Genomic DNA, 24,618 nt, shown 5'->3' on the forward strand with positions numbered 1-24,618 from the left:
ACCTTTTCCTGGTCCGGGTGAGAAGTTCACCTTCTCAGGCAGGGAGGCCCCTGACAAGGCTGGTTTTTCTGGAGGAGGCTGCTGCAGGCCCCTCGGGTGGGCTGCAGCCTGTCCTCGGGGTGGTGTGGTTCTAGACGGTCGGCGTGTGCCCAGATCATTCCTTTTCTCTCATGTGTTCCTCATGGCTTGGGTATTATCTGCTGGAAGAAAAAATCCTGCCCCCTTCTCAGCCCCATCCCTTTGCTCCCCCATTCTCATTTCTGCTCTGGGCCTGAGGGAAATTCCAGGCTCTGGTTTCATGATGATGTCCTTACTGGCAGGCGAGGGCCCTCTGATTCCCGGGGAGGGAGGCCTGTGTGGGTACCTGCTTGTGCCTTTGGACAGCACGTTGAGATGATTAACCGGGCTGCGCTCTGCTGCTCCTAGGAGAGTGGCGAGTGGTCCTGTTTGAAGGAGGCTATGGCGTGGGCTGGCAGTGACCGTGAGTCCTGTGTGCCACTGCCCTGGAGCCCCAGCCAGCGCAGGCCCCTGCTGCCCACCTTCGTTCGCAGTGATGGGAGGCAAGCCGGACTGCTCACAGTCTGAAATGCAGAAGTCCTGTCTCGAGCTCATTCCCGTCTCCACGTTATATGGGCCGGCCGGCGTTTCCATAACTCTGACCTTAAGAAGGCTCCTCTGAGAAAACTAGGCCTGATTTTGCAACGGAGGCATGGGGAAGGAAGAGGAAGAGGAGGAGGAGGTGGAGGAGGAGGAGGAGGGATGATTGTGGGCTTGGAAAAACAGCTATGATTTATGGAGCGCTTACTCTTTGTGGGCATTATGCTGAGAGCTTCCCATGACTGAACTCATTTAATCCTTTTGTAACTCCCCAAGGTACCCTGATCTCCATCCTGCAGAGGACGGAGGTACAGAGAGGTTAAGTAGCTTCCTTAAGCTGCACTGCACGGAGGTCCTAACCACTGTGACACCCTGCCTGTTTCATCTGTGACCTGGTTTATCAGCATATGTGCTCCAGGTTCTGTGCAGGGTGGCCAGCTTGTCCTGCATTGTTGTCAGACTGTCCGACTCTGGACAACCGGCAGTTGGCCACCCTATGTGATCCACGATGCCTGTCGGCTTGTTGATGAGGTTTCTTTTCATTCAGGCCCACAGGCTGGCCGTCCACAGCATTAAGGACATTTTAACACCCACAGAAACACACAGGGTGATACTTCTGGGGAAGTGCCCTTCTGTCCTGCTGGGGGCCCTTTCCCTCTCCTAAGGAGACAATTCTCTGTCATGGTGTGTCATTTCCCAAACTCTGGAGAATGTCGAAGGCCATGACTCAGGTGCCGGATGTGGGTGGGGGTGGGGTGCCTATAGTGGCTGAGTCTGGCAGGCTTGGATGGAGATTGGAAGGGAGCGTGGAGGGTGTGTGTGTGTGTGGGTAACTGGGTGGCTCAGTGGTTGAGCGTCCACCTTTGGCTCAGGGCGTGATCCCAGGGTCCTGGGATTGAGTCCCACATTGGGGTCCCCACAGGGAGTCTGCTTCTCCTTCTGCCTGTGTCTCTCTCTCTCGTGTCTCTCATGAATAAATAAAATCTTTAAAAAAAAAAAAAAAAGGGTGTGTGGGAGAGAGGCGTGGGAAGAGATGACCAAGCAGGCCCCCTGCCCTCAGCCTGTTCTGTGACACGGCCCATGTTCTGGTGCCACCATTGGGAGGTGAGTGTGCTTCCTGGGGAATACAGCGAACCCCCAGGCCACCATCTGTATTTCCGAGGGAAAAAAGGCCAAATGAGAGTGTACTCTTAAAACATAGACCCTGTGTTATGTGGCCCTCTTGCTATAAAACTGAGGACAGTCCCTCCCCGGCCTGAGGCCATGTGTGAGCCTCCTAGTCACATGGCCTGGGTTCAGATCCCAGCCCTGCTACTTGTGTCATCTTGGGCAAGTGACTTAGACGGAAGTATACCAAAAGCATTTTGAACAGGGCCCCCGACGTCGTATGTATTAAGAGAAAGCCTTAGCTGTTAATACTCGTGGCTTTGGAAAGCTAAGAGGCTGGGTTATCTTGAAGTTTGGTGTCCTTGAGGTCAGGGGACATCTAGGAAGGGCTGAGTGGGATTATTCCTGGTGGTTCACAAGACATGAGTTGGAGAAGGATCTCATCACATGTTCCTAATACCCAGTAGGCCTTCCCGTATTATTAAGATTTCAGTGAAATGTCACAGGAGGGGAAAGTTCTGCTGTTTCCTGATCCATGCCAAGCTGTTCTCCTGCGTCACCGCTCTGTCCTTTGCTTGGAGGAGCTGTCCTCCCTTGCCCACGTTAACTCCTTCAAAACCAGACTTATTTTTCGGGGGAGATGGGAGTTAGGAGGCAGAGGGTCACTGGTGGGCTGATGCAGTAGTAGAATCGCAGGCCCCTGCTACCCCAAGGAGAGGACTTTCAGATCAAGAGCGAACCATTTCCCTGGTAATACAGTCTACAGTGGCTGTTTGTCATCCTTCCAAGTTTATAGATGTGTTTAGCAATAAATCCTTGTCAGAATTAAATCATTAAAAAATGAAAAAAAGCTTGACTCAGCTTTCTTTCTGGACGAAATGGTTCTTAAGGCAGCCTTGTTGCCATGACTGCAGTGATGTCCACACCCACTATTCTGTCCCCACCTGAGGCCTGGGAGTGGGAAGTTTTTTTTTTTTTTTTTTTTTAAGTGGGAAGGTTTTTAAGTCAGAATGCTCTCCTGCTCCCTCATGCTTTGGAAGGACTGTGAATCCAGTTGGCATTTCTCACTTTTCTCCTTCAGAGCCTCACTGAAAGCCTGTGCCTTTGACAGATGTGTCTGTTGCTTGGAACCTGTTAAACTGCTGCCCCTTGGACACTGCCGCCAATCTCTCATTAACTCTAGAGGGAGTTGGTGTGTTGGTAGCCAGGAACAGAATTGGGGTTTTTGTGGTTTGCTGGGACTAGAAGTTTGGGATCCTCTAAGGTACATACAGCCTTTTCTCCGATCCCTCTGTCTCTGAGCAGGACCCTGGTTTCCCCTTTGGTTTCTTGGCTTGGGTAAAATGCTGTCTGTGGCTTATATTGCTTATGTGTATATTTCTCTCTTCCTCGGAATAATGAATTTGAAAGTTCAGAAGACACCTTTAGATCCTGTCGTTCTGTAGTTTTAAATCTTTGGTGTTGATGACACTCTTGGCAAGGTGATGTAGGCATGGCCCTCTTCTCAGGAAATTGTGTCTTTGTACAGAACTGTGGCTTGTAGATTGTCGGTCCCTGACGCACCTTCATGGATGCGAAATGAGAAATTCTGGTCTGTTCCTTTTATCCCTTCTCCTATTTTGCAGATGGAGCCTGACAAGTAGAGAGGCTGGCCTGGCATCTTCTCCTATTTAGCTGTTTTATTCTCTTGCCTTGCCTCCTTGCTCCATTCTGTCTTCACAGCTCCAGACCGAGCCCACAGGTGGCTGTGGGGCAGGAGAGCAGATGGGTTTCTCAGTGTAGAACGGGGTTCTCTCTACACTTGGGAACTGGGATTGCATCTCCTAAACACACATCCTGGAGGATCTGAAACCAGTGTGCATCCAAATTCTCTGGAGGGCTCCTTAAACCGCAGATCGCCAGGCTCTATTCTAGAGTTTCTGATTCTGTAGCTCTGGGGTAAGGTTTGAGACTGTGCCTTTCTTACAAATTCCCAGGTGGTGCCACTGCTGCTAGTGTGGAGACTGCTTTTTGGGATCCACCGTCCCAGGGCGTCTCAGTCACAGGTGGGTAACTTATGCTGTCCAGGGAGGGGCTGGTGTCCTTTCTGCCTCCTGGAGGCTGGCCAAGCGTTGGCGAGGCTGTGTTGATCATCTACCGTATTTTTGTATTCCAGCACAATGATTCTCCAGGAGGCTAGTCCCACCCCTCTGTGAATGTTTGGGAAGTATGCGGGGGTGCTTTTTGTCATCAGTGTGTTTGGGAGCTCTGTTTGCAGCGAGTGGGAGTGTGCCCAGGTGTTCCTTGCAATGAGGGAAGCTGTCCCTTCCAAAATATAGCGGGCTCCATTAAGAAACTTGGAAACACATGACTTGCTTGTTGTCCTGAAATGTTCCCTTAACTTTTCTGCTGGTGTGTCTTTGCTCCTGTACTTTCTTCTTTAAAAATCTACCCACAGGGGTGCCTGTGTGGCTCAGTGAGTTGGGCATCTGACTCTTGATTTTGGATCCGGTCATGATCTCTTGGTCGTGAGATCGAGCCCCACATTGTGCTCCGTGCTCAGCACAGGGTCTGGTTGGGGTTTTCACTCCCTCTCTCTCTGCCTCCCCTTTCTGCTGCCCTGCCACTGGGTGCACTCTCTTTCTCTCAAATAAGTCTTTAAAAGAAATAAAATCTTAAAAAAAAATCTATCCACAAATAAAACAAAACATAATAAATACCAAAAGCTTTGCCCAGTTGCTTTCAATTTTGGGCTGGCCAAGATGCCCTTTCTTCTGGGATGCATTTCCTTGGGGCCTCGAAAACACCTTTGTGGTTTTTTAGTTTTATTTTTTTTTAAAGATCTTATTTGTTTCTCTGAGAGAGAGGATGAACAAGGGGAGGGGCAGAGGGAGAGAAAGAGAAGTAGGATCCCTGCTGAGCAGGGAGCCTGACTCACTGGGCTCTATCTCAGGACCCTGAGATCATGACTGGAGCCCAACGCAGATGCTTAACCAACTGAGCCACCCAGGTGCCCCAATTTTTTACTTATATTTTAATAGGCTCCACACCCAGCGTGGAGTCCAACATAGGGCTTGAACTTACACAGCCCTGAGATCAAGACCGGAGTTGAAATCAAGAGTTGGATGTTAAGCAGCTGAGCCACCCAGGTGCTCCAACCAAAACACCTTTCTTAAACACACATACTCTGATCCTTGAGCAAAGTTATTTGAGGTTTATCAGCTTCACGTTGAACAACTCCCAGACTTGAGTCTTCCTGCCCTCCCCAAGCCTGTGGTAATTGGTCCCAAATTCGTCCATCTGGTGACATTGTTTATTCTGAATCAGGCCTTTGCCATTTGCTCATTACTGGGTTTGGTTTGCACGTGCTGCTTTTTTACATGCAACTGAACCTCCCAAATACCTCACTTTAAATTTATTTTCATAAAGTAGTCTATGCTCCTGATAGATAAAGTACACAAGGGTACACAGTGAAAAATAATCCTTCCCCCACTGCCTGCATGTTTTCCTCCCCCGAGGCAGCCGCTAGTCCCCGTAGAGAGCTTTTTAGTAGTTTTGTGTTCATCTGGGAATGTTCTAGGCTTGTGCCAACTTAGATATATAACATCATTTTTGGTGTGTGTGTGTGTTAATCTGTTAATCGTGCTCAATGTGTGTTGCTTTTTAAACCCGATACGTGTGGAGATAGTCATGCATCTGTTTGCATAGAGGTGCCTTCTTATTCTTAATGACCATAGAATATTCTGTATGAAGGGCATCTGGCTGGCTCAGTTGGTAGAGCATGCTCTACCATGTGGCTCTTGATCTCGGGGTTGTGAGTTCAAGCCCCACATTGGGCTTAGAGATTATGCAAAAAAAAAAAAAAAAGATTATTCCACTCTATGGCTATGGTATGTTATTAGATCACTCCTCAGTTTGTGGACATGTCAATCTTTTCCAGGTGTGGGTACAATACCCAGTACTTCATTTGTTTTATTTATTTATTTATTTTATTTTTTATTTTTATTTTTTTACTTTATGATAGTCACAGAGAGAGAGAGAGAGAGAGAGAGAGAGAGAGAGAGGCAGAGACGTAGGCAGAGGGAGAAGCAGGCTCCATGCACCGGGAGCCCGATGTGGGATTCGATCCCAGGTCTCCAGGATCGCGTCCTGGGCCAAAGGCAGGCGCCAAACCGCTGCGCCACCCAGGAATCCCCCCAGTACTTCATTTGAATCATCTTGGGGGTGCTTTGCTCCCTGTGACTCTTATCTGTAGCATGTGTTTCTAGGAGCAGATTATTGAGTCAAAGACAAGGTGGAGATGGAGAGTCTTCACTTATGGGGGTGGAGTGGGTTAAGGACCTCTGTTGGGTATGGGAGAGAGGAGATTCTCTCTAGGGGAACACCAGTCCCAGGCTGCACCTTTTTGGTGGATTTTCCTGCCTAACTAGCTGTGGTGTGCCTTTGGGTCATCCTTTGGGCTCTGCCTCCATTTTGAAGTCTGTGGGATGATCCAAGCTCTGGGGTTTCTTCTCCCTCAAGGTACCTGCAGTTACCATTTAATATCCTTTCGGGGCTATGGGTCAGTGCAGCACCTGCAGCACTTGCTCAGGATTTTTCTGAAATTGCCTGGTGAGACTGGATCAGCCTTTGCAGAAGTCCTTCACTGTCTCCTTTAATGAATGTCCTGGAAGATGCTCTGACTTTCAGTTGGAGGGAAACCCCTAGGAGGCCTTGCGTGTGTCTGTACCAAACCATGTTCACCTGCCCCAGTGGCCCCTGTCCACACATGGAGGTTGGTGACGCACGGCGTGTCCTGCATGCTGGGGCTTGCCAACAAGTTAAAAACAGTGGGGAGGAGCATCGTCAGGTTAGCATTGGGGATAGTCGTCCTTCTGGATTTCACATCTCACCCCATCACCTTTGCTTTTACATAGCTGTCTTTCCTCGGGACTGTAACTTCTCTTTCTCAGAATGTAAGGCACACCACGCTGTGTCATTATTTCGTCCCTACGCTAATGAGATAGCCACCGGGCATGGAACGGATCCAAGGCCTTGCAGGTGAAGGCTGGGTGGTGGTGGAAGTGTCTGTGTTTAAATGAGATGCTAGAAGAGTCAGCATGGGAAGGAATGAATCAGTTGGGGAGGCAGGGGGCTGGCATGTCTCAGGTGAGAATCAGTGAGAATGTCATTTGTGTCTGTCCCTTTGGAAAAAAAGTCACAAGCACAACACAGTGAATGTTGTCATCTTCCACAAAGAAGTATGTGTGCCTTCCTTCGATTGCTTGAAGTGTGTGGCCTTTTTGGCCTGTCTCTCATGGTTTCCTGCTGTTGCCATCAAGCATGGGTATGGAGAAGAAATAGTTCTTTGGGATAAGGACGGTACTGGTATCTGTGTGACACAACTCATGGTGGCTGAGTCATAACCAGGTCAACTGGGACACAGGAGAAAAGGGTGGGAATATTGGCAAATGGAGAGCACATTTCCAACTAATAAATGGCCCAGTGGTTGGTATTCAGATCTGTCTGATGCCATAAGGCCACACAGGCTCAGATTTGTGGTGTATTTTGTTTTCTGTTTGTTTTTTAAGAGAAGCCAGAAGTCCAGATTATGTGAAGCATCTCAATTTTTATTTTCTGGCAGTGAATTAAAACTATAACAAAAGTGGTGTTAGGCTGAAGAGAGAGTGTCTGACCTTTGAGACAGTTAACCGAAGAGATGGGGTGAGTGGATTTCCGGAAGGATCAACACTACAGTGGCATCGGCCCGGGGACAGAATGCGTTGTGTCACACACACACACCCCCTCCCCGGGGGGCCTAGGCCTCCCTGACTGCTTTAAAATATGTGGTCCTGTGTGTCTCTTTCAGATCCTGGCTCCACAGAGAGAACAGCCCAGAAAAGAAAGTTTCCCAGCCCTCCGCATTCTTCCAATGGCCACTCGCCACAGGACACATCCACAAGCCCCATTAAAAAGAAAAAGAAACCCGGCTTACTGAACAATAATAATAAGGAGCAGGTAAAGGGCCACTGGGGATGGTGCCCACACCAGCAGGATGAAGGCTCTAGTGAGCAGCGCTGCAGCTTTCTGGGTGTTTCTGACAGCCGGTGTTCTTGGCATTTAGCAAGCTGCCTTGTTCCAGCTGTCATTTGTATAGGACAAGAAGGGCAGCTCAAAATGAGTCTAGAAATTTCCAGTGGCTTTTTAGATCTGTTTTGGGGGACAGAGCAATGATCCAGGAGAGCTGAGGATACCGTGCTGTAGGATTTGGGGATTTTCCTTGGTTTTCTTTTTTTCCCACTCTAGGGCGGTTTCCCCAAGTGGCCTGAGTTTTTCCTGCTAGGCCATGCCAGTAGGATGGTTCTGAGCTCTGCCTGGAGGTGGTTGCGTGATGGAGGCAGGCTCCCTCCTGGTCTCAGCTTTCTCATCTGTAAAATAACGTGGTAACACAGCTGCCAACTCTACCTATTGCCCACTGTCCTCTTCCATAATTGGTCACCCTTTTGTCTCATTGTGCATAGACCCTGGGGCTATGGGTGTCTTCTTGACTCCCATCCTCCTTCTGCAGCCAGGACCTGTCAACTAGATAAGGAAAATCCATTAGCCGTCTGAGCTCTTAAGAAACCCAGCTTTAAAATTCTCTGATGCAGGCTAGATAGATTCTCTTCTGATTTGAAAAGAGGAGAGATGCTTTAGTGGACTGTGAGGTCAGATCTCCTGGCATTGGAGGAAACAGGATGCCCCAGTGGTTCTGCTAGCATTTCAGTAGAGATTCCTTGGGATGCATTCATCCATCTTTTGTGTTATGGAGTGCCAAAGTGGGCCCTGGGGATTGGAGGTGGAATAACACAAGGTTGTCGCTTTCATGGGAAGAAACCTAGCAACGGTTAAATGCTCAGAACTGGGAGAGGGGTGCATTTCTGCACACTAATCTATTTCCATTCTCAAAATTATATAGTGAGATGCCAGCACTGCCTTGGCTGTGTGGCTGTGGGCAAGTTAACCTCTTTTTGCCTAGTTTGCTCATCTACTGAAACGGGAATAATAGTTCCACTACTAATTTCACAGGGTTGGGGTGGTAAACCGAGCTACATGATGTCAGTCATAATAATAAAAAATTAGGCCAGGCTCCACACTAAGTGGAATAATCACAAAAACTATGTGTGAAATAATGAAATGACAGCTATAGAAGTGTTCTAGATCTGTGCTGTTTGAGATGATAGCTACAAGCCACATGTGGCCATTGAGCACCTGCAAATGGCAAAGGGTTTGAGTTGTGGTTTTTTGAGCCAAAATTTCTAGTTTTTATTTAAATTTCAATTAGTTAACATACAGGGTAATATTAGTTTCAGGTGTACAATATACTGATTGAACACTTCCATACAATACCCCGTTCCCATCACAGGAAGTGGTCTCCTTGATCTCCACCCCCGTCCCCCCTGCCCACCTCCTCTGTGGTAGCCATCAGTTTGTTTGTTCTGTATATTTAAGAGTCTGTTTCTTGGAGGAACTGGATTTTTAATTTTAATTTAAGTGGCTGCCTCTGGCTTATGGCTACTGTGTTGGATAGTCCACATCTGATGAGTTGGGAATCTAATGAGTTGGGACTCTTGTTAAAAGAGAAGAAACAGGTCCTAAGTAAATTTCTAGGAGGGTTGAGCAACATATAAGATAGTGCTGGTGAATACTAATACTAAGAGCGGTTGGTTGACAGCATGTCACTTCCTGTTGTAAGGCATTTTTCTGTGTTAATGTTTATAATAACCCTGTGGGAAAGGACTGTAACTGTGTCCACTTTACAGATGAAAACCGAGAGGTTCAGAGAAGTTAAGTTGTCTCCTTAAGGCCTCAGGGCGAAGCAGAACCTGCATTTGAGCTTAGGTCTGCATGTCTGGCTTTAAGCGCTGGGGGCCTATCCCTGTCACCCAGGAGGCATGCCATAGCTACTGGGCATGAAGACTGGGGGATGTGAAGGGGTGCCTGGGTGACTCAGTTGGTTAAGTGTCCGATTCTGGATTTCGGCTTTGATTGTGATCTCGGGATTGTGGGATCGAGCCCTGCCTTGGGCTCTGCACTGGGTATGGAGCCTGCTAAAGATTCTCTCTCAAAAAAACCCAAAATACCAATGAAGGCCACGGATAATCCCCAAACCTTAATTTAGCTAGTAATTTAACTTCCTGGACAAACCTTTTCTTACCAGGTAACTGGAAGACATGAGGCAGGTTGTGTCCCTTCTGTGCAGAAAGCCTTGTCCTTTGTCCTTTCCCTTGTGTATGCACAAATGCATCACAGTTTTGAGTTTCTACGTATCTTTTAAGGAATTGACTTGTACCTCTCTTTTTGGAAGCTAATCAGCTTGTGTAGTCCATGCATTTTCTTCTCCTTTTCCTCATCCATGTGTTAGTACTGTTTCTGTGACACTCAGGGCCCATGACTACAATGATACGTTTGTCAGTCGGTGTCCGCCTTTGGATTAGCCGCCTCAGAAAGTAGCCAGTGTTTGGTGGCTGCTGTCACCACAGGGTGGGGGCTCATGAATACATATTGTACTCTGGGTGTGGAAAAGAGGAGACTCTGAGTAGCTGGACACAGGGCATGGTTACACCCCTGAATAATCTGTCATCTTCAGTATTGATAGAAGACTGTTGCCCAGAGGAAATGCAGTCCTGACCTAGAGATTGGGCTCTTTCTAGCTCCACTGCATCTGGGAAATTCATGTTGGGATCTTGTCAGTTTTTTTCCTGTCTTTGAGATTCAGTTACCTTGTAAAATAGGGTTTTGGACTGGAAACATCATAAGGTTGATTGTAGGTTTGTTTTTCAGACCTAAAACTCCCTGGGGCTGAACAGTCAGGAGCTGGCAAAGGAGAAACAGGCTTAACTGCACAGAAATGACATTCCTGACCTTTGACCCCATAATTCATTTTAGCATATAATATTTGCATAGTAGTGGCAGCCTCCCTCCCGTACAATCTGTTTTTCCTTAAGGGGAACTTAAATCCCTTAAAAAAAAAAATTCCTCTGGACACTTTCCCCTTTCTCTTTCTTTCTTTTAGAATTTTATAGCATTACAAAATTATGGAATTAAAAGCAAATTGTAGGTCTGCAAGGGCTGGGTTTTACCAATAATATACTTTCTTAGTCACCACTATTTGAAGATCATGGGATTTCAAATAGCAACTTGTATTTTTGAATTCTTATAAAAACTCAGAAAAAGCTGGCAATAGCTGGAGTGGAGTAGAGCCTGCCCCTTTAGACACAGGGTCTGGGTCCTCTAGTTTTCCACAATTCCACCCCTCCCCAGTGTCACACCCTGCCTGCTTTGTGCATTCCTTCTGCCTCCGGCTCTTTCAGGCACCAAAGTGCCTTTGATTTTTGGCATATGTCAAGATTCTTCTCCCTTCTTCTCCTTTTTCTTTATTTTCTTCTTTGTGTTCAAAAAAGAAAGCTAGTCTGGCCTTATAAAAAGAAACAAAAAACGCCCCATGTTTTTCCATTTTTGGTAGAGACCTTTTATTACCTAGTGGAGAGATGGGGTTGACCTTTTTAAGATTGGCCCCCATTTCACCCATTTTTCATATATTAGGAATTGAGTACTTTTAGGGTAGTTGTAAGAGTAACTTGAAAACACGCTTTATTGTTTGGCACCTGCCTTTGGCCCACGGCGAAATCCTGGAGTCCCGGGATCGAGTCCTGTGGGATCGAGTCCTGTGTCGGGCTCCCTGCATGGAGCCTGCTTCTCCCTCTGCCTGTGTCTCTGCCCGCCCCCCCATGTCTATCATGAATAAATAAATCTTAAAAAAAAAAAAAAAAAACGCTTAATTTTTTGGGGAAAAATGTAGTTAAGGCTTACAGTTAATTTTTATAGCCTTTTGGCTGAATGGTTTCATGCTGTAGGAAAGGTTTGAAAATGTGGAGGTGCTTTTTCTTGGGATTGGCTTGGGGGGGAGACATCCTACGACCTGGAAGGATGCTCCTGGCATTTTGTGGAAGGCTAGGTTTCCAAATATCCTGCAGTAGATGGCCCAAGAAGTATCTTCCCTCACATGACATAATTAGGGCCTTTACTGAAAAACACCAATCTAATTTTTAGTTCTCAGGACATTTGATTATGAAGACTCCTTTTGGGAGGATTCCCCCTCCCCCTCCTTAACAGATTGAGAAATAATCTGCTAACAGATTGGATGGCCAATGTTATACCTTTGATCAAATATGGCAGAGAAATGCTGCAGCTCCTCCTTGCTGTCTCTGAGTATAGGATATATATATATATATATATATATATATATATATACACACACACACACACCATAAATAGCTTTTATTTTGTTGGGCCCGTGCATTGTCTTAAAAATTAAAAAATATCCACAGAAGCCCCTTGTTGGGCTGAGGCAGGTTTTGTTTTTTTTTTGTTTTTTTTTTTTTTTGAGGCAGTGTTTTAACCTTTGAGATGATTCGGGGGGTCGCAGGCTTGCTGGCCTCTCCCTGAGCTCTGGCAGCACTGGGTGTGTGTACCTGCCGAGCTGTGTTGATTGCTGGAGCTGAACCGGGGCTGCCCCTTGAGATGGGCCCCAAGTTCTGCCTCTCCTTGTTGTCTCGCCAGCGTCCAGGCTGGATGCCAGTGACATTCCTCACGCTCCAGGGCTGGGCAGTTTTTCTTAGAGTGGAGGCATATTTTGCAGTATTTGTGCTTTATTTATTTATTTTTTTAAAAAAGATTTTATTTATTTATTCATGAGAGAGACACAGAGAGAGAGAGAGAGAGAGGCAGAGACACAGACAGAGGGAGAAGCAGGCTCCATGCAGGGAGCCTGATGTGGGACTCAATCCTGGGTCTCCAGGATCAGGCCCTGGGCGGAAGGCGGCCTTAAATCTCTGAGCCACCCGGGCTGCCCGTATTTGTGCTTTGTGCTTTAAATGCTGAAGAATAAGAGCTGGAACATGGAATATTTTTGCTCATGTATGTTACCTCTGTGGTCCATGTAGGAGTTTGAATCTGTGGTTTCCCCGTTTCTCACACATGTAGCTTGTGCTCACACACAGCCGGAGCACCCGTTTTCTGCTTTACGCAGGCGAGGTGTTTGCTGACTACAAAGCCTGGGAGCCAGGTGCTGCCCAGAGCCTGTTTTTGTAAGTAAAGTTTTATTGGCACATTTATTCATTTACATATTGTCTCTGGTTGCTTTTTTGCTACTGTGGCTAACTGGAGTCCTTGTAATAGGGACCACAGGACCTTCAAAGCCCTCCGCTATTTACTGTCTTTACAGAATAAGTCTTTTGGCTGCTGGTATAAGGCTGAGAGGTATTAGAGAAGTGAATGAATGAGCCCTGCCTGTTTTCTTGTTCAGTCAGTCTGTGGGAGAAGCAGGGAAATAACACTTGCTCACACAGCCTATAATAACACAGGTTGCAACCTGTTTGCCTTACCAGCAGGCTGTAACACACCTTCTACATAGCGGGGAGAAAATCTTAACTGCTTTTGCCTGGAATGATTTTGCTTTTCCTTTTTTAAATGTTCTATATTTGTTATCAGACTATGTTTATGGAGCAGGAAACACTTACAAGCAGCAGATAAGGCAAGTATCTGATGGCTACGGAGGTTACCAGGCAGCTGGTTCTCAGCAGCAACAACCACTACTTCAGGAAAGAGGGAATATCCTGAAGAGAGTTGGGAGCAGCCTGGCACGCACCTCTCCCTCCCCCAGGAACACCCTGTTCCCAGCCAGATGTGGGATAGGGGCAAGGACATGGGGGGAAGCTTAACTTCAGAAATGGCTTCTACTGGACAGGAAAGACCTGGGTTGTTAGGGAGATTAGCTGGCCTCTTCGATTCTTCCAGTTTCGTTTAGATTGGCTCTTCCTGTCCTATTATTAACTTGCTGAAAGGAAGTCAGGCTCTGAACTATGGCTTACTGCTGTGTTGCAGAAGCCACAAAAGCATTCTGGAAGACCTCACTCAGGTTAGAAATAGTTCCTGCTTGAGTCGCTTTAACCTAGTTTTCTCATCTGTCAAGTAAGACTAGTAGTGTCTATCTTGAGTACCTCTCTGGGGGATTATGAGGAGAAAATGAAGATGGTGTGTAGGAGAGTATGTTGAACTTGTAACATGGAGAGAATATGGTAACGATGTTACTCCCTGGAAAACAAGTATAGAGTGCTGTATCCAGCTGAACCAAGGAAATAACTGGGCTCAAGAATTAGCAATCACCCTTAAAAGTCTTAGCTGTTTTCTCAGTAGAAATGAGAGTAGGGAGGCATAGAAGGATGGATTAGCAAAGATCTGCTAAGGAAGCATCTGGGAGGTTTGATAAAAAGGAGTGTAGAAATAGGCATGTCGAGAACATTAAAACCTCATAATAAAAACCAGGAACAAGACATGACTGCTTGTAATTTTGACCGCTCTTTTCCATTATTCTGAAGGTCCCAGGATAAAATAAGAGCCCCATTAAAACAAGGAGAAAAGAAAAGTGTAAAAATACTAGAGATGAACAGACAAAACTGTTCTTGCCTAGGGAAGATATTTTTAATCTAAACTATTATAACTGTTTATATATTAGGTCAGGATTAACAAAAATCTAACAACATTTCTGTGTACCAACAAATAGCTGCTTAGAAAGTAGGATAGAAAATGATTTCATTCATAGTACCAACAAAAATTATGCAGCTTTAACCAACATACGAGATCTTTGTTGAGGAAACTGTAATGTTTTGCTGAAGGACAGGAAATAAAAGCTTATTGTCAAAGATAGGTACTGTGGTTGTGGCTGAGCTATTGTCCATGGAATTGAGGCCCATTGTGGGTTGAGTAGCTTTCTTAAGGTCGCACAGCTACTTACTGGGTCATTTTGATGATTATCACCAATATTTCTTTCTTTATTATTTTTAAGTAGGCTCCATGCCCAGCATGGAGTCCAGCTTGGGGCTTGAATGCACAACTCTGAGATTAAGACCTGAGCTGAGATCAAGAATCGAATGTTTAACCAACTGAACCACCCAATTGCCTCCAGAATTTCATTTCATTCCTTTTTTCTTTTTCTTTTTCTTTTTCTTTTTCTTTTTCTTTTTCTTTTTCTTTTTCTTTTTCTTTTTCTTTTCCTTTTCCTTTTCCTTTTCCTTTTCCTTTTCCTTTTTCTTTTTTCCTTTTTCTTTTCCTTTTCCTTTTCCTTTTCCTTTTCCTTTTCCTTTTCCTTTTCCTTTTCCTTTTCCTTTTCCTTTTCCTTTCCCTTTCCCTTTCCCTTTCCCTTTCCCTTTCCCTATCCCTATCCCTATCCCTATCCCTATCCCTATTCCTATCCCTTCCCCTTCCTGTTCCCCTTTCTCTTCCTTTTTCTTTTTCTTTCTTCTTTTCTCTTTCTTTTAAAAAAGATGTATTTATTTATTTGAGGGAGGCTGGGAGGGGCAGGGGAAGAAGGGGAGAGAGAATACTGAGCAGACTCCCCTCTGAGCACGGAGCTCGACATGAGGCTCCGTCCCACCACCCTAAAATCATGACCTGAGCCAAGACTGAGCTTAACTGACCGAGCTACCAGGCACCTTTCCCCCAGAATTCCTTATAGTACTTCTTAAATACTGTGTTTGTTACCGATTTCCAGTAGACATTTTCCTAATGAATTTCTTCTGAGTAATCTTCTGTGTTCAGAATGTGGCTTTGCTAGATTCTATAATGTGTCATTAGGGCAACATTTCTCTTGATATTCTGGAGTCAGAAGGGGTTTTGAGTCCCACGAATTGGTCATTGGTGTGAATTGGCCATTTGTATCACCTTTCTGCTGTTGGTCGTTCTGAATAGGATATCTGGTGCTTCTGCAAAAACCTACCATGTTAGAGAATCATGGCTTTAGGAAGCCATTGGTTGGCTCAAATACTTTAGTAGACTTGAAAAAGAGTAGTTTTTTTTTTTTAGTGACTCAAATCCAGTTGATTTATTCTCCCAAAGCCTGCTGTTGAAAGAATCCTAGGGTAAATTGCCACACTTGTTGGTTTTGTTTAGACTTCCATATGTTGGTCTCTTAATTATATTAGTAATGGCAGCACCATGTTAAATGCATACGGTATATCATCCTGCTTAATTCCAACCCAAATGCCATGATGTTAGGTATTATTATCCCCATTTTGCAGATGAGAAAATTGAAGCTGAGAGGTTGAGTTTTGTCCAGGGTCATGCAGCTGGTAGAGCTAAAATTTGAATCTGGGTATGCCTGGGTTGTGGCCATTGTAACTATTCTGCGAGGGCAGCCTATTCTTAGACACCAGCTTTTCAATCTATGGCTTCTGAAAATAGAAGAGAGAGAGAGAGAGAGATAAAGATAGAAAAATCTTAGTATCTAATGACCTGTAGACTTTGTATTTAGTAGAGTAACCCAAGATAGATTTTTAATGAATGTGTGAAATACTGTGATTTTTCTTTTGTTGTTATTGATGTATTTGTTCAAATTCCTTTTGAGAATGCACATTTGTTTTGAAACCAAACCTGTCTTTCTTGCCTACATTTCAGTCAGAACTAAGACATGGTCCGTTTTACTATATGAAGCAGCCACTCACCACAGACCCTGTTGATGTTGTACCGCAGGATGGACGGAATGATTTCTACTGCTGGGTTTGTCACCGGGAAGGCCAAGTCCTTTGCTGTGAGCTCTGTCCCCGGGTTTATCACGCTAAGTGTCTGAGACTGACATCGGAACCAGAGGGGGACTGGTTTTGTCCTGAATGTGAGGTTAGTTCCTGATGAATGAATGCATTATCTGCTTCATTTCCTTTCCTTTCTCTTTCTTCCTTTTATTTTAAAATTTTCAAATAATCCAGATACAGGAAAAAAAAAAAAAGAAATGTCTTGCCTTCCACTTGCTCTCTCCTGGTCACCCCCTTTTGGGACCAGCTTTGGCAGGCGCCTGAGCACCGCAACTATCTCAAAGACTCAGACTGCACTGAGTGTCAGTTTTGATTCTCCATGGGTCTTTGGATCACTCTGGGATCTGCAACCTTCTCTCATTCTCCTGTAATGAACATTTCAGAAGTTAACTTTATAAACTGTTAACAGTTCACATATGTTGAAAAGATCGCATGCTGTTTTTCCTCTTCTTGGATATTGTCTCCTGCTGCATCATTGACTCATCGGTGGTAGCCCGAGCGGAGAAGACCAATTTGGGTTGTGTGCTCCATGTGGTTATCATCTGATGCTTTCATTCATGACACAACAGTTTCTCGAGTGCCTGTTAGGTGCTGGGGATCCAACAGTGAACAAAAAGAGGCACGCATTTCATGCTTTCCAGGAGAAGAGGACAAAAATCAAATAAAATGAAGAGGAGGAGTTGGGTGGAAGGTGTTTGTTTCCCTTTCATAAGAAGAGGCCCAGGAAGGCCTCACTAAGATTTGAGAACCTCAAGAAGAAGAAGAGGAGGAGTGAGGGGTGGCACAGCGGTTGAGTGTTTGCCTTCACACCCAGGGCGTGATCCTGGAGTCCTCGGATCGAGTCCCACATCAGGCTCCCTGCGTGGAGCCTGCTTCTCTCTCTGCCTATGTCTCTGCCTCTCTCTGTGTCTATCATGAAGAAATAAATTACAAAAAAAAAAAAAAAAAAAAGTGAGTCATGCCCCCTGTAGGTGAGAGGGCTGCAGGTACAGAACCTGAGCAGAAGCACACTGGCTTTAGTGAAGAACATCTGTATCATTTGTAGGAAAGCCTAAACATTTTCCTTTTATTAAAACAATTATTACTGTTTCCACAATTCTGCGGTGTCTTCTATTCTTGGCAACTTCCAATTCAAAGGCTTTTTCAAGATGCTGCAAATGCTGTCATCTACAAAATCATTTAACATGGAATGTCACTTGGGTTCGAAGGTGTATTAGAACTTGATCTCAAACAAGGAAGCTGTTTGTGTACGCAATGAAACGTTCTCCCCAATGTCTTTTAGTGAGGAAAAAAAGCAAGCTATAACGTGGTGGCTGTGGTACTGCTTTTGTGTTGGGAAAGGAGAAAAATAAGAAATATATGAAAAGAGATTAGACATCACATCGATATGATGATGGTATTTTAATGGTGTTCTGCCCCTAAAGTTGTGAAAGATGGCTCCTGGTTCTCCTTGGGATACTTGAGACAGAGAGGTAAGGCGCTTTGCTCAGCGATGCCCTCTTGTTGCAGAGCTTTACCTGGTTCAGTTACATTTAGTGTGGGCACCGAAGTCTTTGTCTGTTTCTTTTTGTCTTGACCCACCCTTCCCAGTTGTTTAATGATTTTGTAGAAAAGATAGTGGCTTTTGTTACAAGTAATAGATCTTGATGGATTTGATGGACGCAGGGTAGAACAATAGGAGTTGATTCTCATATGTAGAAAGAACCCAGAGACAGTGCCAGGCCAGAGTTTGTTCACAGCCAGACTCTTTCTGTTTCCCTGTTGAGGCAATGCCCCCCCCCCCCCAACCCCGCAAGACGGCTGGGGTTTTTATCACTTGCATCTAGACAAAAATCCCTCTAAGAGTGTTTCTCTGTACAACCCTTTTTTGGTCAAACAGAAGGACTTTGCCCTACTACAGCCTCCAGCTGACTTGCCCCTGGCCTCATTGGTCAGGATTGGGCCAGTCTTCAAGCTTAAAAAAAAAAAAATGTTGAAAATGCTTGTCTGGCACTTTCAGTCTGTATCATGAGAACCAGGCACTATCGGCCAGGAGGGAAGGGATCAGGTATGGAGGAGAGGTGAATGTGTTCACCATGGATAGTTTCCTGGAAATGAACAATAATTCAAACAGACAGGTGTTCTGTGTCTAAGATGTAGAGCCCCAAATTTCTTCCTGGGGTGCATTGGCGATGCAGTCAGTTGGGAAGACTGTCTCCAGCTTGGATAGCTAAGGAGTTAGCTATGTGCGTCACATACTGTTTTCAGCTTCTGAGCAATTCATGTGTTGCCCTTTCCTCGACAATCAACCAGACACATCTAAAAGTTCCTTTTGGAGGATTCAGAGATATGAAGGATGGAAACTAAATCAAGATTAATTGGAGAAAACTTTTCTCAGCTCTCCCTACACAGATGGTTAAAGAGTGTTTCCTGACATCATCAGACTTTGCTATTTTGGTGTTGCTGCTACATAAGGAGCCTGAAGCTCTGGGATATGGTACCAGATTGACATAGCAGAGTCTGGTTTCAGACATTTCTCTGGGCCTCTTCTTTGATGGGAATTTCCTTTTCAAAATGACATTTATTTCCCATGGAGACCGATAGCTAGACTATGCGTCTTGTGTAGTTTGCCAGAATGTCCTGAGTGGGTTCACATCCGTGGTGACAGAGAATGAAGTCATATTTATATTTAGCTCTCTACCATCCCTTGAATTCCTTCTTCGGGGAAGACTGTCCTTTTCCATCAATGATGTCATTGAGACATTAATGGCTCGGCAGTTTCCTGAAAGGTAGCCCAGAATGCTAAGAGAAGCAAGTTAAGTGACTGATTCATTGTGTGCAGAGATCACCCTAAAACCATTAGTGGTCTTTCCTTTCACATCCCATTCTTGAAACCCAGTTGTCATCATGACAGTTTTTCAGGTCCTTGCCTATCTGCCTGTTTCTCAGAGGCATCTGTCATCTTCATGAGTTTTTGGAAAAACCCTTCCAAATAAGGTCATCAGTGGATTGGTGTGCCTCTTCATTTTTATCCACTGATTCAGTGTATGGTCAACTAGATTGGAGTCCTTCTCAAGTGGAACAACTAGTCTCCTTTGGATGGAAAGGATTTTTTATTTTGAGCTTATTGGAAATTAGGAGGAAAGGGAACTATGTACGGGGGGAATATTAACTTTTTGCTAACTGGACGTTTGTGTGATTTTTGACTTGTAGAAGATTACAGTAGCAGAATGCATCGAGACTCAAAGTAAAGCCATGACAATGCTCACCATTGAACAGCTATCGTACCTCCTCAAGTTTGCCATTCAGAAAATGAAACAGCCAGGGGTAAGAAGAATGTTCCTCTTGGTAGAAGCATAAATGGAAAGCAGTGACTTTTGTTCTTTGCTGTTAACATTCTTGTTTTGAGTAGGCTTTGCTTTGCAGACACCTGGGCATACTCTTGGGGCCTTCTTATGTGCCTGGCTCAACAACCTGTAAATTAAGCATAAGGTACAATGACATTCAGTTAATTCTCTATAGTGAACACTCCATGTCCCCAAGGAGTTTAATTGGGAAGTGACATGAAGTAGTAGAAAGTTGGTGGGGATTCAAAATTGTGGTTGGTTGTATGAAACCTCATGCCCAGACCCTCCGGGTAAGGAGTTTTTGTGCTGCTTCCCATGGGAGTTAATAAAATTCCATTTCAGTGAGAGAGTGGTGTACAGTCCACTTTACATATAACTAAGGTCTGATTATGGAACCTCCATGTGAAACTCAACCCGTGAGACTCCCATAAAGGATGAGATGTTGGTTCATTCCTTCAATTTTGAAATGGAATTTGTTGTACAGCCTTTGTCCCTTAAAGGTAATCTGGATGTGAAAGCAGAACTGCCATATTCCACTGGCACACCCTGTTTCCTGGTGGTTACCCTCTCTAGAGTCCCAGTCACATCATATCCATGTTGGTTTTAGTTTTTTTTGTGGCATTTTTAAGAAGGATGACCATAAAGTGCCTGGTTCTTAAAAATAATACATTGTGCCCATATAATCAACGTGTCCTGACATTCTTCGTACAGACCAATTTAGAGAAACTTTAAGGGTAGGGTTTTCCCTTTCTGATTTGCGCAAAGACACCATATGGGCTAGTGGTGACCTTTTGTTAAACTCTCTAGAGTCTGCTGCTTTCTAAGTTGAGAGACTATATAGCAATATAGAACCTCAGGGTACTGAGTAGACACTCTGGCTTAATTTCTTAAAAAAAAAAAATAACGAGCTTTTGTTTTGAGATTATATTCTGAAATATGATACCACGAAAAAAATTCAGAGCATGCCAATTGGGTGTTGCTAAATTGGGAATCTATTTGTCTCTGTAACAAAATCTCCGTCAATGGAAGCAAAAGCATAGATAGCCTCAATTTGGAAAGAAAAACAACTTTTTTCTTTCTTTCTTTCTTTCTTTCTTTTTTTTTTTTTTACTGTAGAGTTGTTTTTATGTTGAGTGACATGGAATTACTTCCTGCTTTTCCATAGGCTAAATTATATCTGCTGAGGACTGTTGTACAAAAAAGAACAGACTCATGTAGAGTCGTCAACACTGTAGAATTATAAACCAAGGAGAAAAATCGAAGAAGGCCTTAATTTCTCACATAAATTGTTTGATATAAAATCAATCAGGGCAGAAAGTTACCAATGATACTGAAGCATCTTTGTAACTTGCAGTAGCCACACACTTTCCTTCTGGGTAAAAGAGGGCTCCAGTGACTACAAGTGGTAGCCCTTTCACATGCCATGCTTGGCTATCATTTGTTGTTTAACTAAATCTTTTAGGTGTTGATTGATTTTAAGATTTTGAGATTTTATTTTTAAGTAATCTTTGCACCTGATATGGGACTTGAATTTATAACCCTGAGCTCACGGGTTGCATGCTCTACCCACTGAGCCAGCCAGGGGCCCCAAATCTTGTAGATTTTTATATATTGATAAATAAAAAACATCCGTCAACAAACTGGGCCTTGCATTTTGAGCTGTTTCAGGGAGGGCTTAAGAACATGGCTCAAGATGAAAAAGTTTGACGTCCCTGTGTTGAGGGGAATTTGGTTTCTCGGAGGAGCAGCATCTTACTGTCTTAGTTTTCCCCCAAGTGTGAAATATCTCTTGGCACTTAAAGGGACTTTATTAAGTGTGTCTTCTCTGGGTAGGACCACATTTCACTGTCAGTTTTGGTTATGGGTATTTGCAGGACATAGGTAAACCTTATTAATAAGCCTTATTCAGAGTTCATATCTGGGGTGATTGATGGTGTGTTCTGGTCAATCTTTATAGAAGAAGACAGGACCTGCTATTTGAATATATATTGGAAACAGAACAGATAACAAAACAAGAGTCTTCCCCTCCCCCCATGATTATTGATAACCAGGCAGAGCCTGAAGCTGAACCAGCTTGGTACTCCCCAAGGTAATTCTTTGGGGGAAACCATTAGAATCATACTGTGGGAAAAGTTGTCTCCATTTTAAAAGTACTTTGTTACTATTAATGCTTGGTTTTCCACAGTAATGATGGGGGTTTGTGTTTCTGTGGGTGTGTGTGAGCATCTTTTCTTTCTTTTATAGACAGATGCATTCCAGAAGCCTGTTCCATTGGAACAGCATCCTGACTATGCAGAATACATCTTCCATCCTATGGACCTTTGTACATTGGAAAAGGTTGGCCTCCATCAAAGAACCTCACCGTTGTAGCCCACAATTACCGAGATGACCAAAGACCCTCCCTCACTTCCTGTGCCCCATCTCAAGTTAGATGGTTTCTCTGCCTTTCCTCTGTACCATTTTATTTGGATGGAAGAACTCTTGATCCCCTTAACCTTCTTCCAAGGATTGTAATGGAGTTTTGAATTCCACTGATTAGCTCCAAATATTACTTCTGCTGGTGATTGCACCCTTTTACCTGAAAAAGTTACACTTCTACGAATCAGTGATTTGATCATTTTGAGCCTTACCTCCTCTTTTCTTTCTCTCAGAGGTGCTAATGAGGGCAGCAGGAAGGAGTAAAGAGAAAATTAAGTGTTTGGGGAAACTTTAGATTGCTGATAAAGATGGTGGCTTCCTAGAACTTATTCGACTGTTATGGATATGTTTTTATTGCCTGACGGTGCTTTTAAAAGTTCTGGCTAAAATTCCATGCTGGAAATTAAACTTGGAATGCTTTAGATTGTACACATCATCCTGGTGCTAAATTTTCAAATTTTTGGCACCAAAGTATAGGTAATGAAAAGCGCAGATGAGGAGAAAACCTTGTATTTTTCTTGCTGACCCCCAAACACCGAATCAAACTTGCTTTGGAAAATTGCACACACCCTCATGGAATTCAAGAAAAGAAGGCATTCAGAAAAGACAGGGGTGGAATCCTAGCTTCACCCATTATAGCATTGGAACTTTGGACAGGTTCCTTAACATTCCCAGACCTTAGTATTCCTGTCTGTAAAATGGTGATGATAGTAGTGTGTCCTTGCATTCTTAGTGACAAGGCTTACGTGAGGCTGTTACAACGAATAAAAAATATGCCAGTATATAAAATATCTTGGTTTCTTGGAAGGGGCTGCGTGATAAATGACAGCTGCTAAAAGAGGAAACAGTTCAAGTTACTGTGATGAGTTCAGTGACTTCTTTTTTATGGCGTTCTAGATTTCAAATATAATAGCATCTTGGGAAATGGGTAAAAAGCATTAATTAATTTGGCAAATGACTGCTAAGCAAATGATGTGGGGACGCAGGTGTTAATTGGCTGCGGCTTGTACAGACTCCCGGGTTATTATGCTCCTTGCTTTTTCTTCCCAGAACGCTAAAAAGAAAATGTATGGATGCACAGAAGCTTTCCTGGCCGATGCAAAGTGGATTTTGCACAACTGCATCATTTATAATGGAGGTGGGTGGCTTAGATGGTTCCTAAAAAAGAGAGTGTGTATGCTGTGTGTGTTGCCCAATATCCTACCCTTGCTAAAAGAAACATACTCTTTTTTTTTTTTTTCATGCTCCAGAGAATATTTGTGTATAGATTGCTAATATATGTGAATAGGGGATGGTGACTTTGCATTTTAAGGGATGAGCTGATACCCTTCGTGGCTCTTGGCTATATGATACTGCTTACCTGTCCTTTTTAAAAACTTTGTTTTAATGGAGGAATAATTACATGCAGTAGAATGCATAGATTTTTGTGAGTACATTCTCTGAATTTGAGAAATGTGTAACCACCTCAAATGTATAACTACAACCTCAAATAAAATTTAGAATATTTCCATTACTCTATTATATTCCCACTTGCCCTAACCAATAAATCCATCCGTCTCGTTTTTTTTTTCTGTCCCTATAGATTAGTTTTACATATCCTAGAATTTCATATACAAGGAGTCATAGTGCATTCTTTTGTGTCTGGCTAATTTCATGCAGTATAATTTTTTTTGGATTCGTATGTCGTGTGTTACCAGTGGTTTTGTTCCTTTTTATTACTGTGTTTGGTTTTTTACTATATTAGCATGCAATTTATTTATCCATTCCCTTTGTTGATGTTGAAGGATATTTGGGTTATTTTCAGCTTTTGGCTGTTAGGAATAAAGCTGCTGTGAACATCCTTTTTTGTCTTTGTGTAGACATATATTTTCATTTCTCATGGGTAAATACTTAGGAGTGGTAGTGCTGGCTCATTGACTAGGCTTTTATTTATATTTATAGGACATTTTGGCAAACTTTCTGCAAGGTGGTTCTATCATTTTACACTCTTCTAGCCATGCATAGGAGAGTCTTAATTGCTCCACATCCTTGCCAGCACTTGATGTTGTCTGTATTTTAAATTTGAGCCATTATTGAAAGTGTGAACTGCTATGTCATGGTGTTAATTTGCCTTTCCCTAATGATTAATGGTATTGTGTATTTTTTCATGGACTTACTAATCATTTATTTATCTTTTTTGATAAAATACATTTTCAGATATTTTGCTCATTTCAAGAACTGGGTGGTTTGTGTTTTTATTATTGCATTTTAGGAGTTCTTTCTATTCTGGATAAAGTTGTGTCAGTTGCATTTTTGTGGATTGAGCCTTCTGGACAGAATGGAAGAGGATTTCCATTAGAGTCTCCTCTCATGGCACCTTTCATATTGCCCTACCTTCTCCCACAGTCCTCTCTGTCTACCTTTTGGCCAGGTAGCTCTTTCAGTGTCCTGCTCCATTCTGTTCCTCTTCTTTCCTGCTTAAACACTCTGCCTTGATGACTTTGTTTTAGCCTTCATTGTCAGCCTGTGAGTCCTCTGAGCAGCCTTCCCTTATGGACCCAGACCATATAGTTGCTCTTGTTAGGAGATCTTACAGTACCTGTACT

The 24,618-nt window shown here is 43.8% G+C and overlaps 1 protein-coding gene across 30 annotated transcripts in view; it reads left to right on the forward strand.

The window, feature by feature from the left end:
- Positions 1-24,618, forward strand: part of ZMYND8 (zinc finger MYND-type containing 8) — a 127,170-nt gene that overhangs the window by 30,796 nt on the left and 71,756 nt on the right. For 13 of the 30 annotated variants that reach the window (XM_041732198.1, XM_041732201.1, XM_041732206.1 and 10 more), the window contains 6 exons: positions 3,681-3,749; positions 7,532-7,680; positions 16,156-16,374; positions 19,482-19,595; positions 21,860-21,952; positions 23,084-23,171. In XM_041732198.1, coding sequence (XP_041588132.1) covers positions 3,681-3,749; positions 7,532-7,680; positions 16,156-16,374; positions 19,482-19,595; positions 21,860-21,952; positions 23,084-23,171 — 732 coding nt within the window. Of the gene's footprint in view, positions 1-3,680; positions 3,750-7,531; positions 7,681-16,155; positions 16,375-19,481; positions 19,596-20,683; positions 21,705-21,859; positions 21,953-23,083; positions 23,172-24,618 lie in introns of those variants that run through there. The other 17 variants (XM_041732203.1, XM_041732210.1, XM_041732221.1 and 14 more) reach the window with 5 other exon arrangements.

This window comes from Vulpes lagopus, chromosome 18 (assembly GCF_018345385.1).
Source record: "Vulpes lagopus strain Blue_001 chromosome 18, ASM1834538v1, whole genome shotgun sequence".
NCBI classification, from domain to species: domain Eukaryota; kingdom Metazoa; phylum Chordata; class Mammalia; order Carnivora; family Canidae; genus Vulpes; species Vulpes lagopus.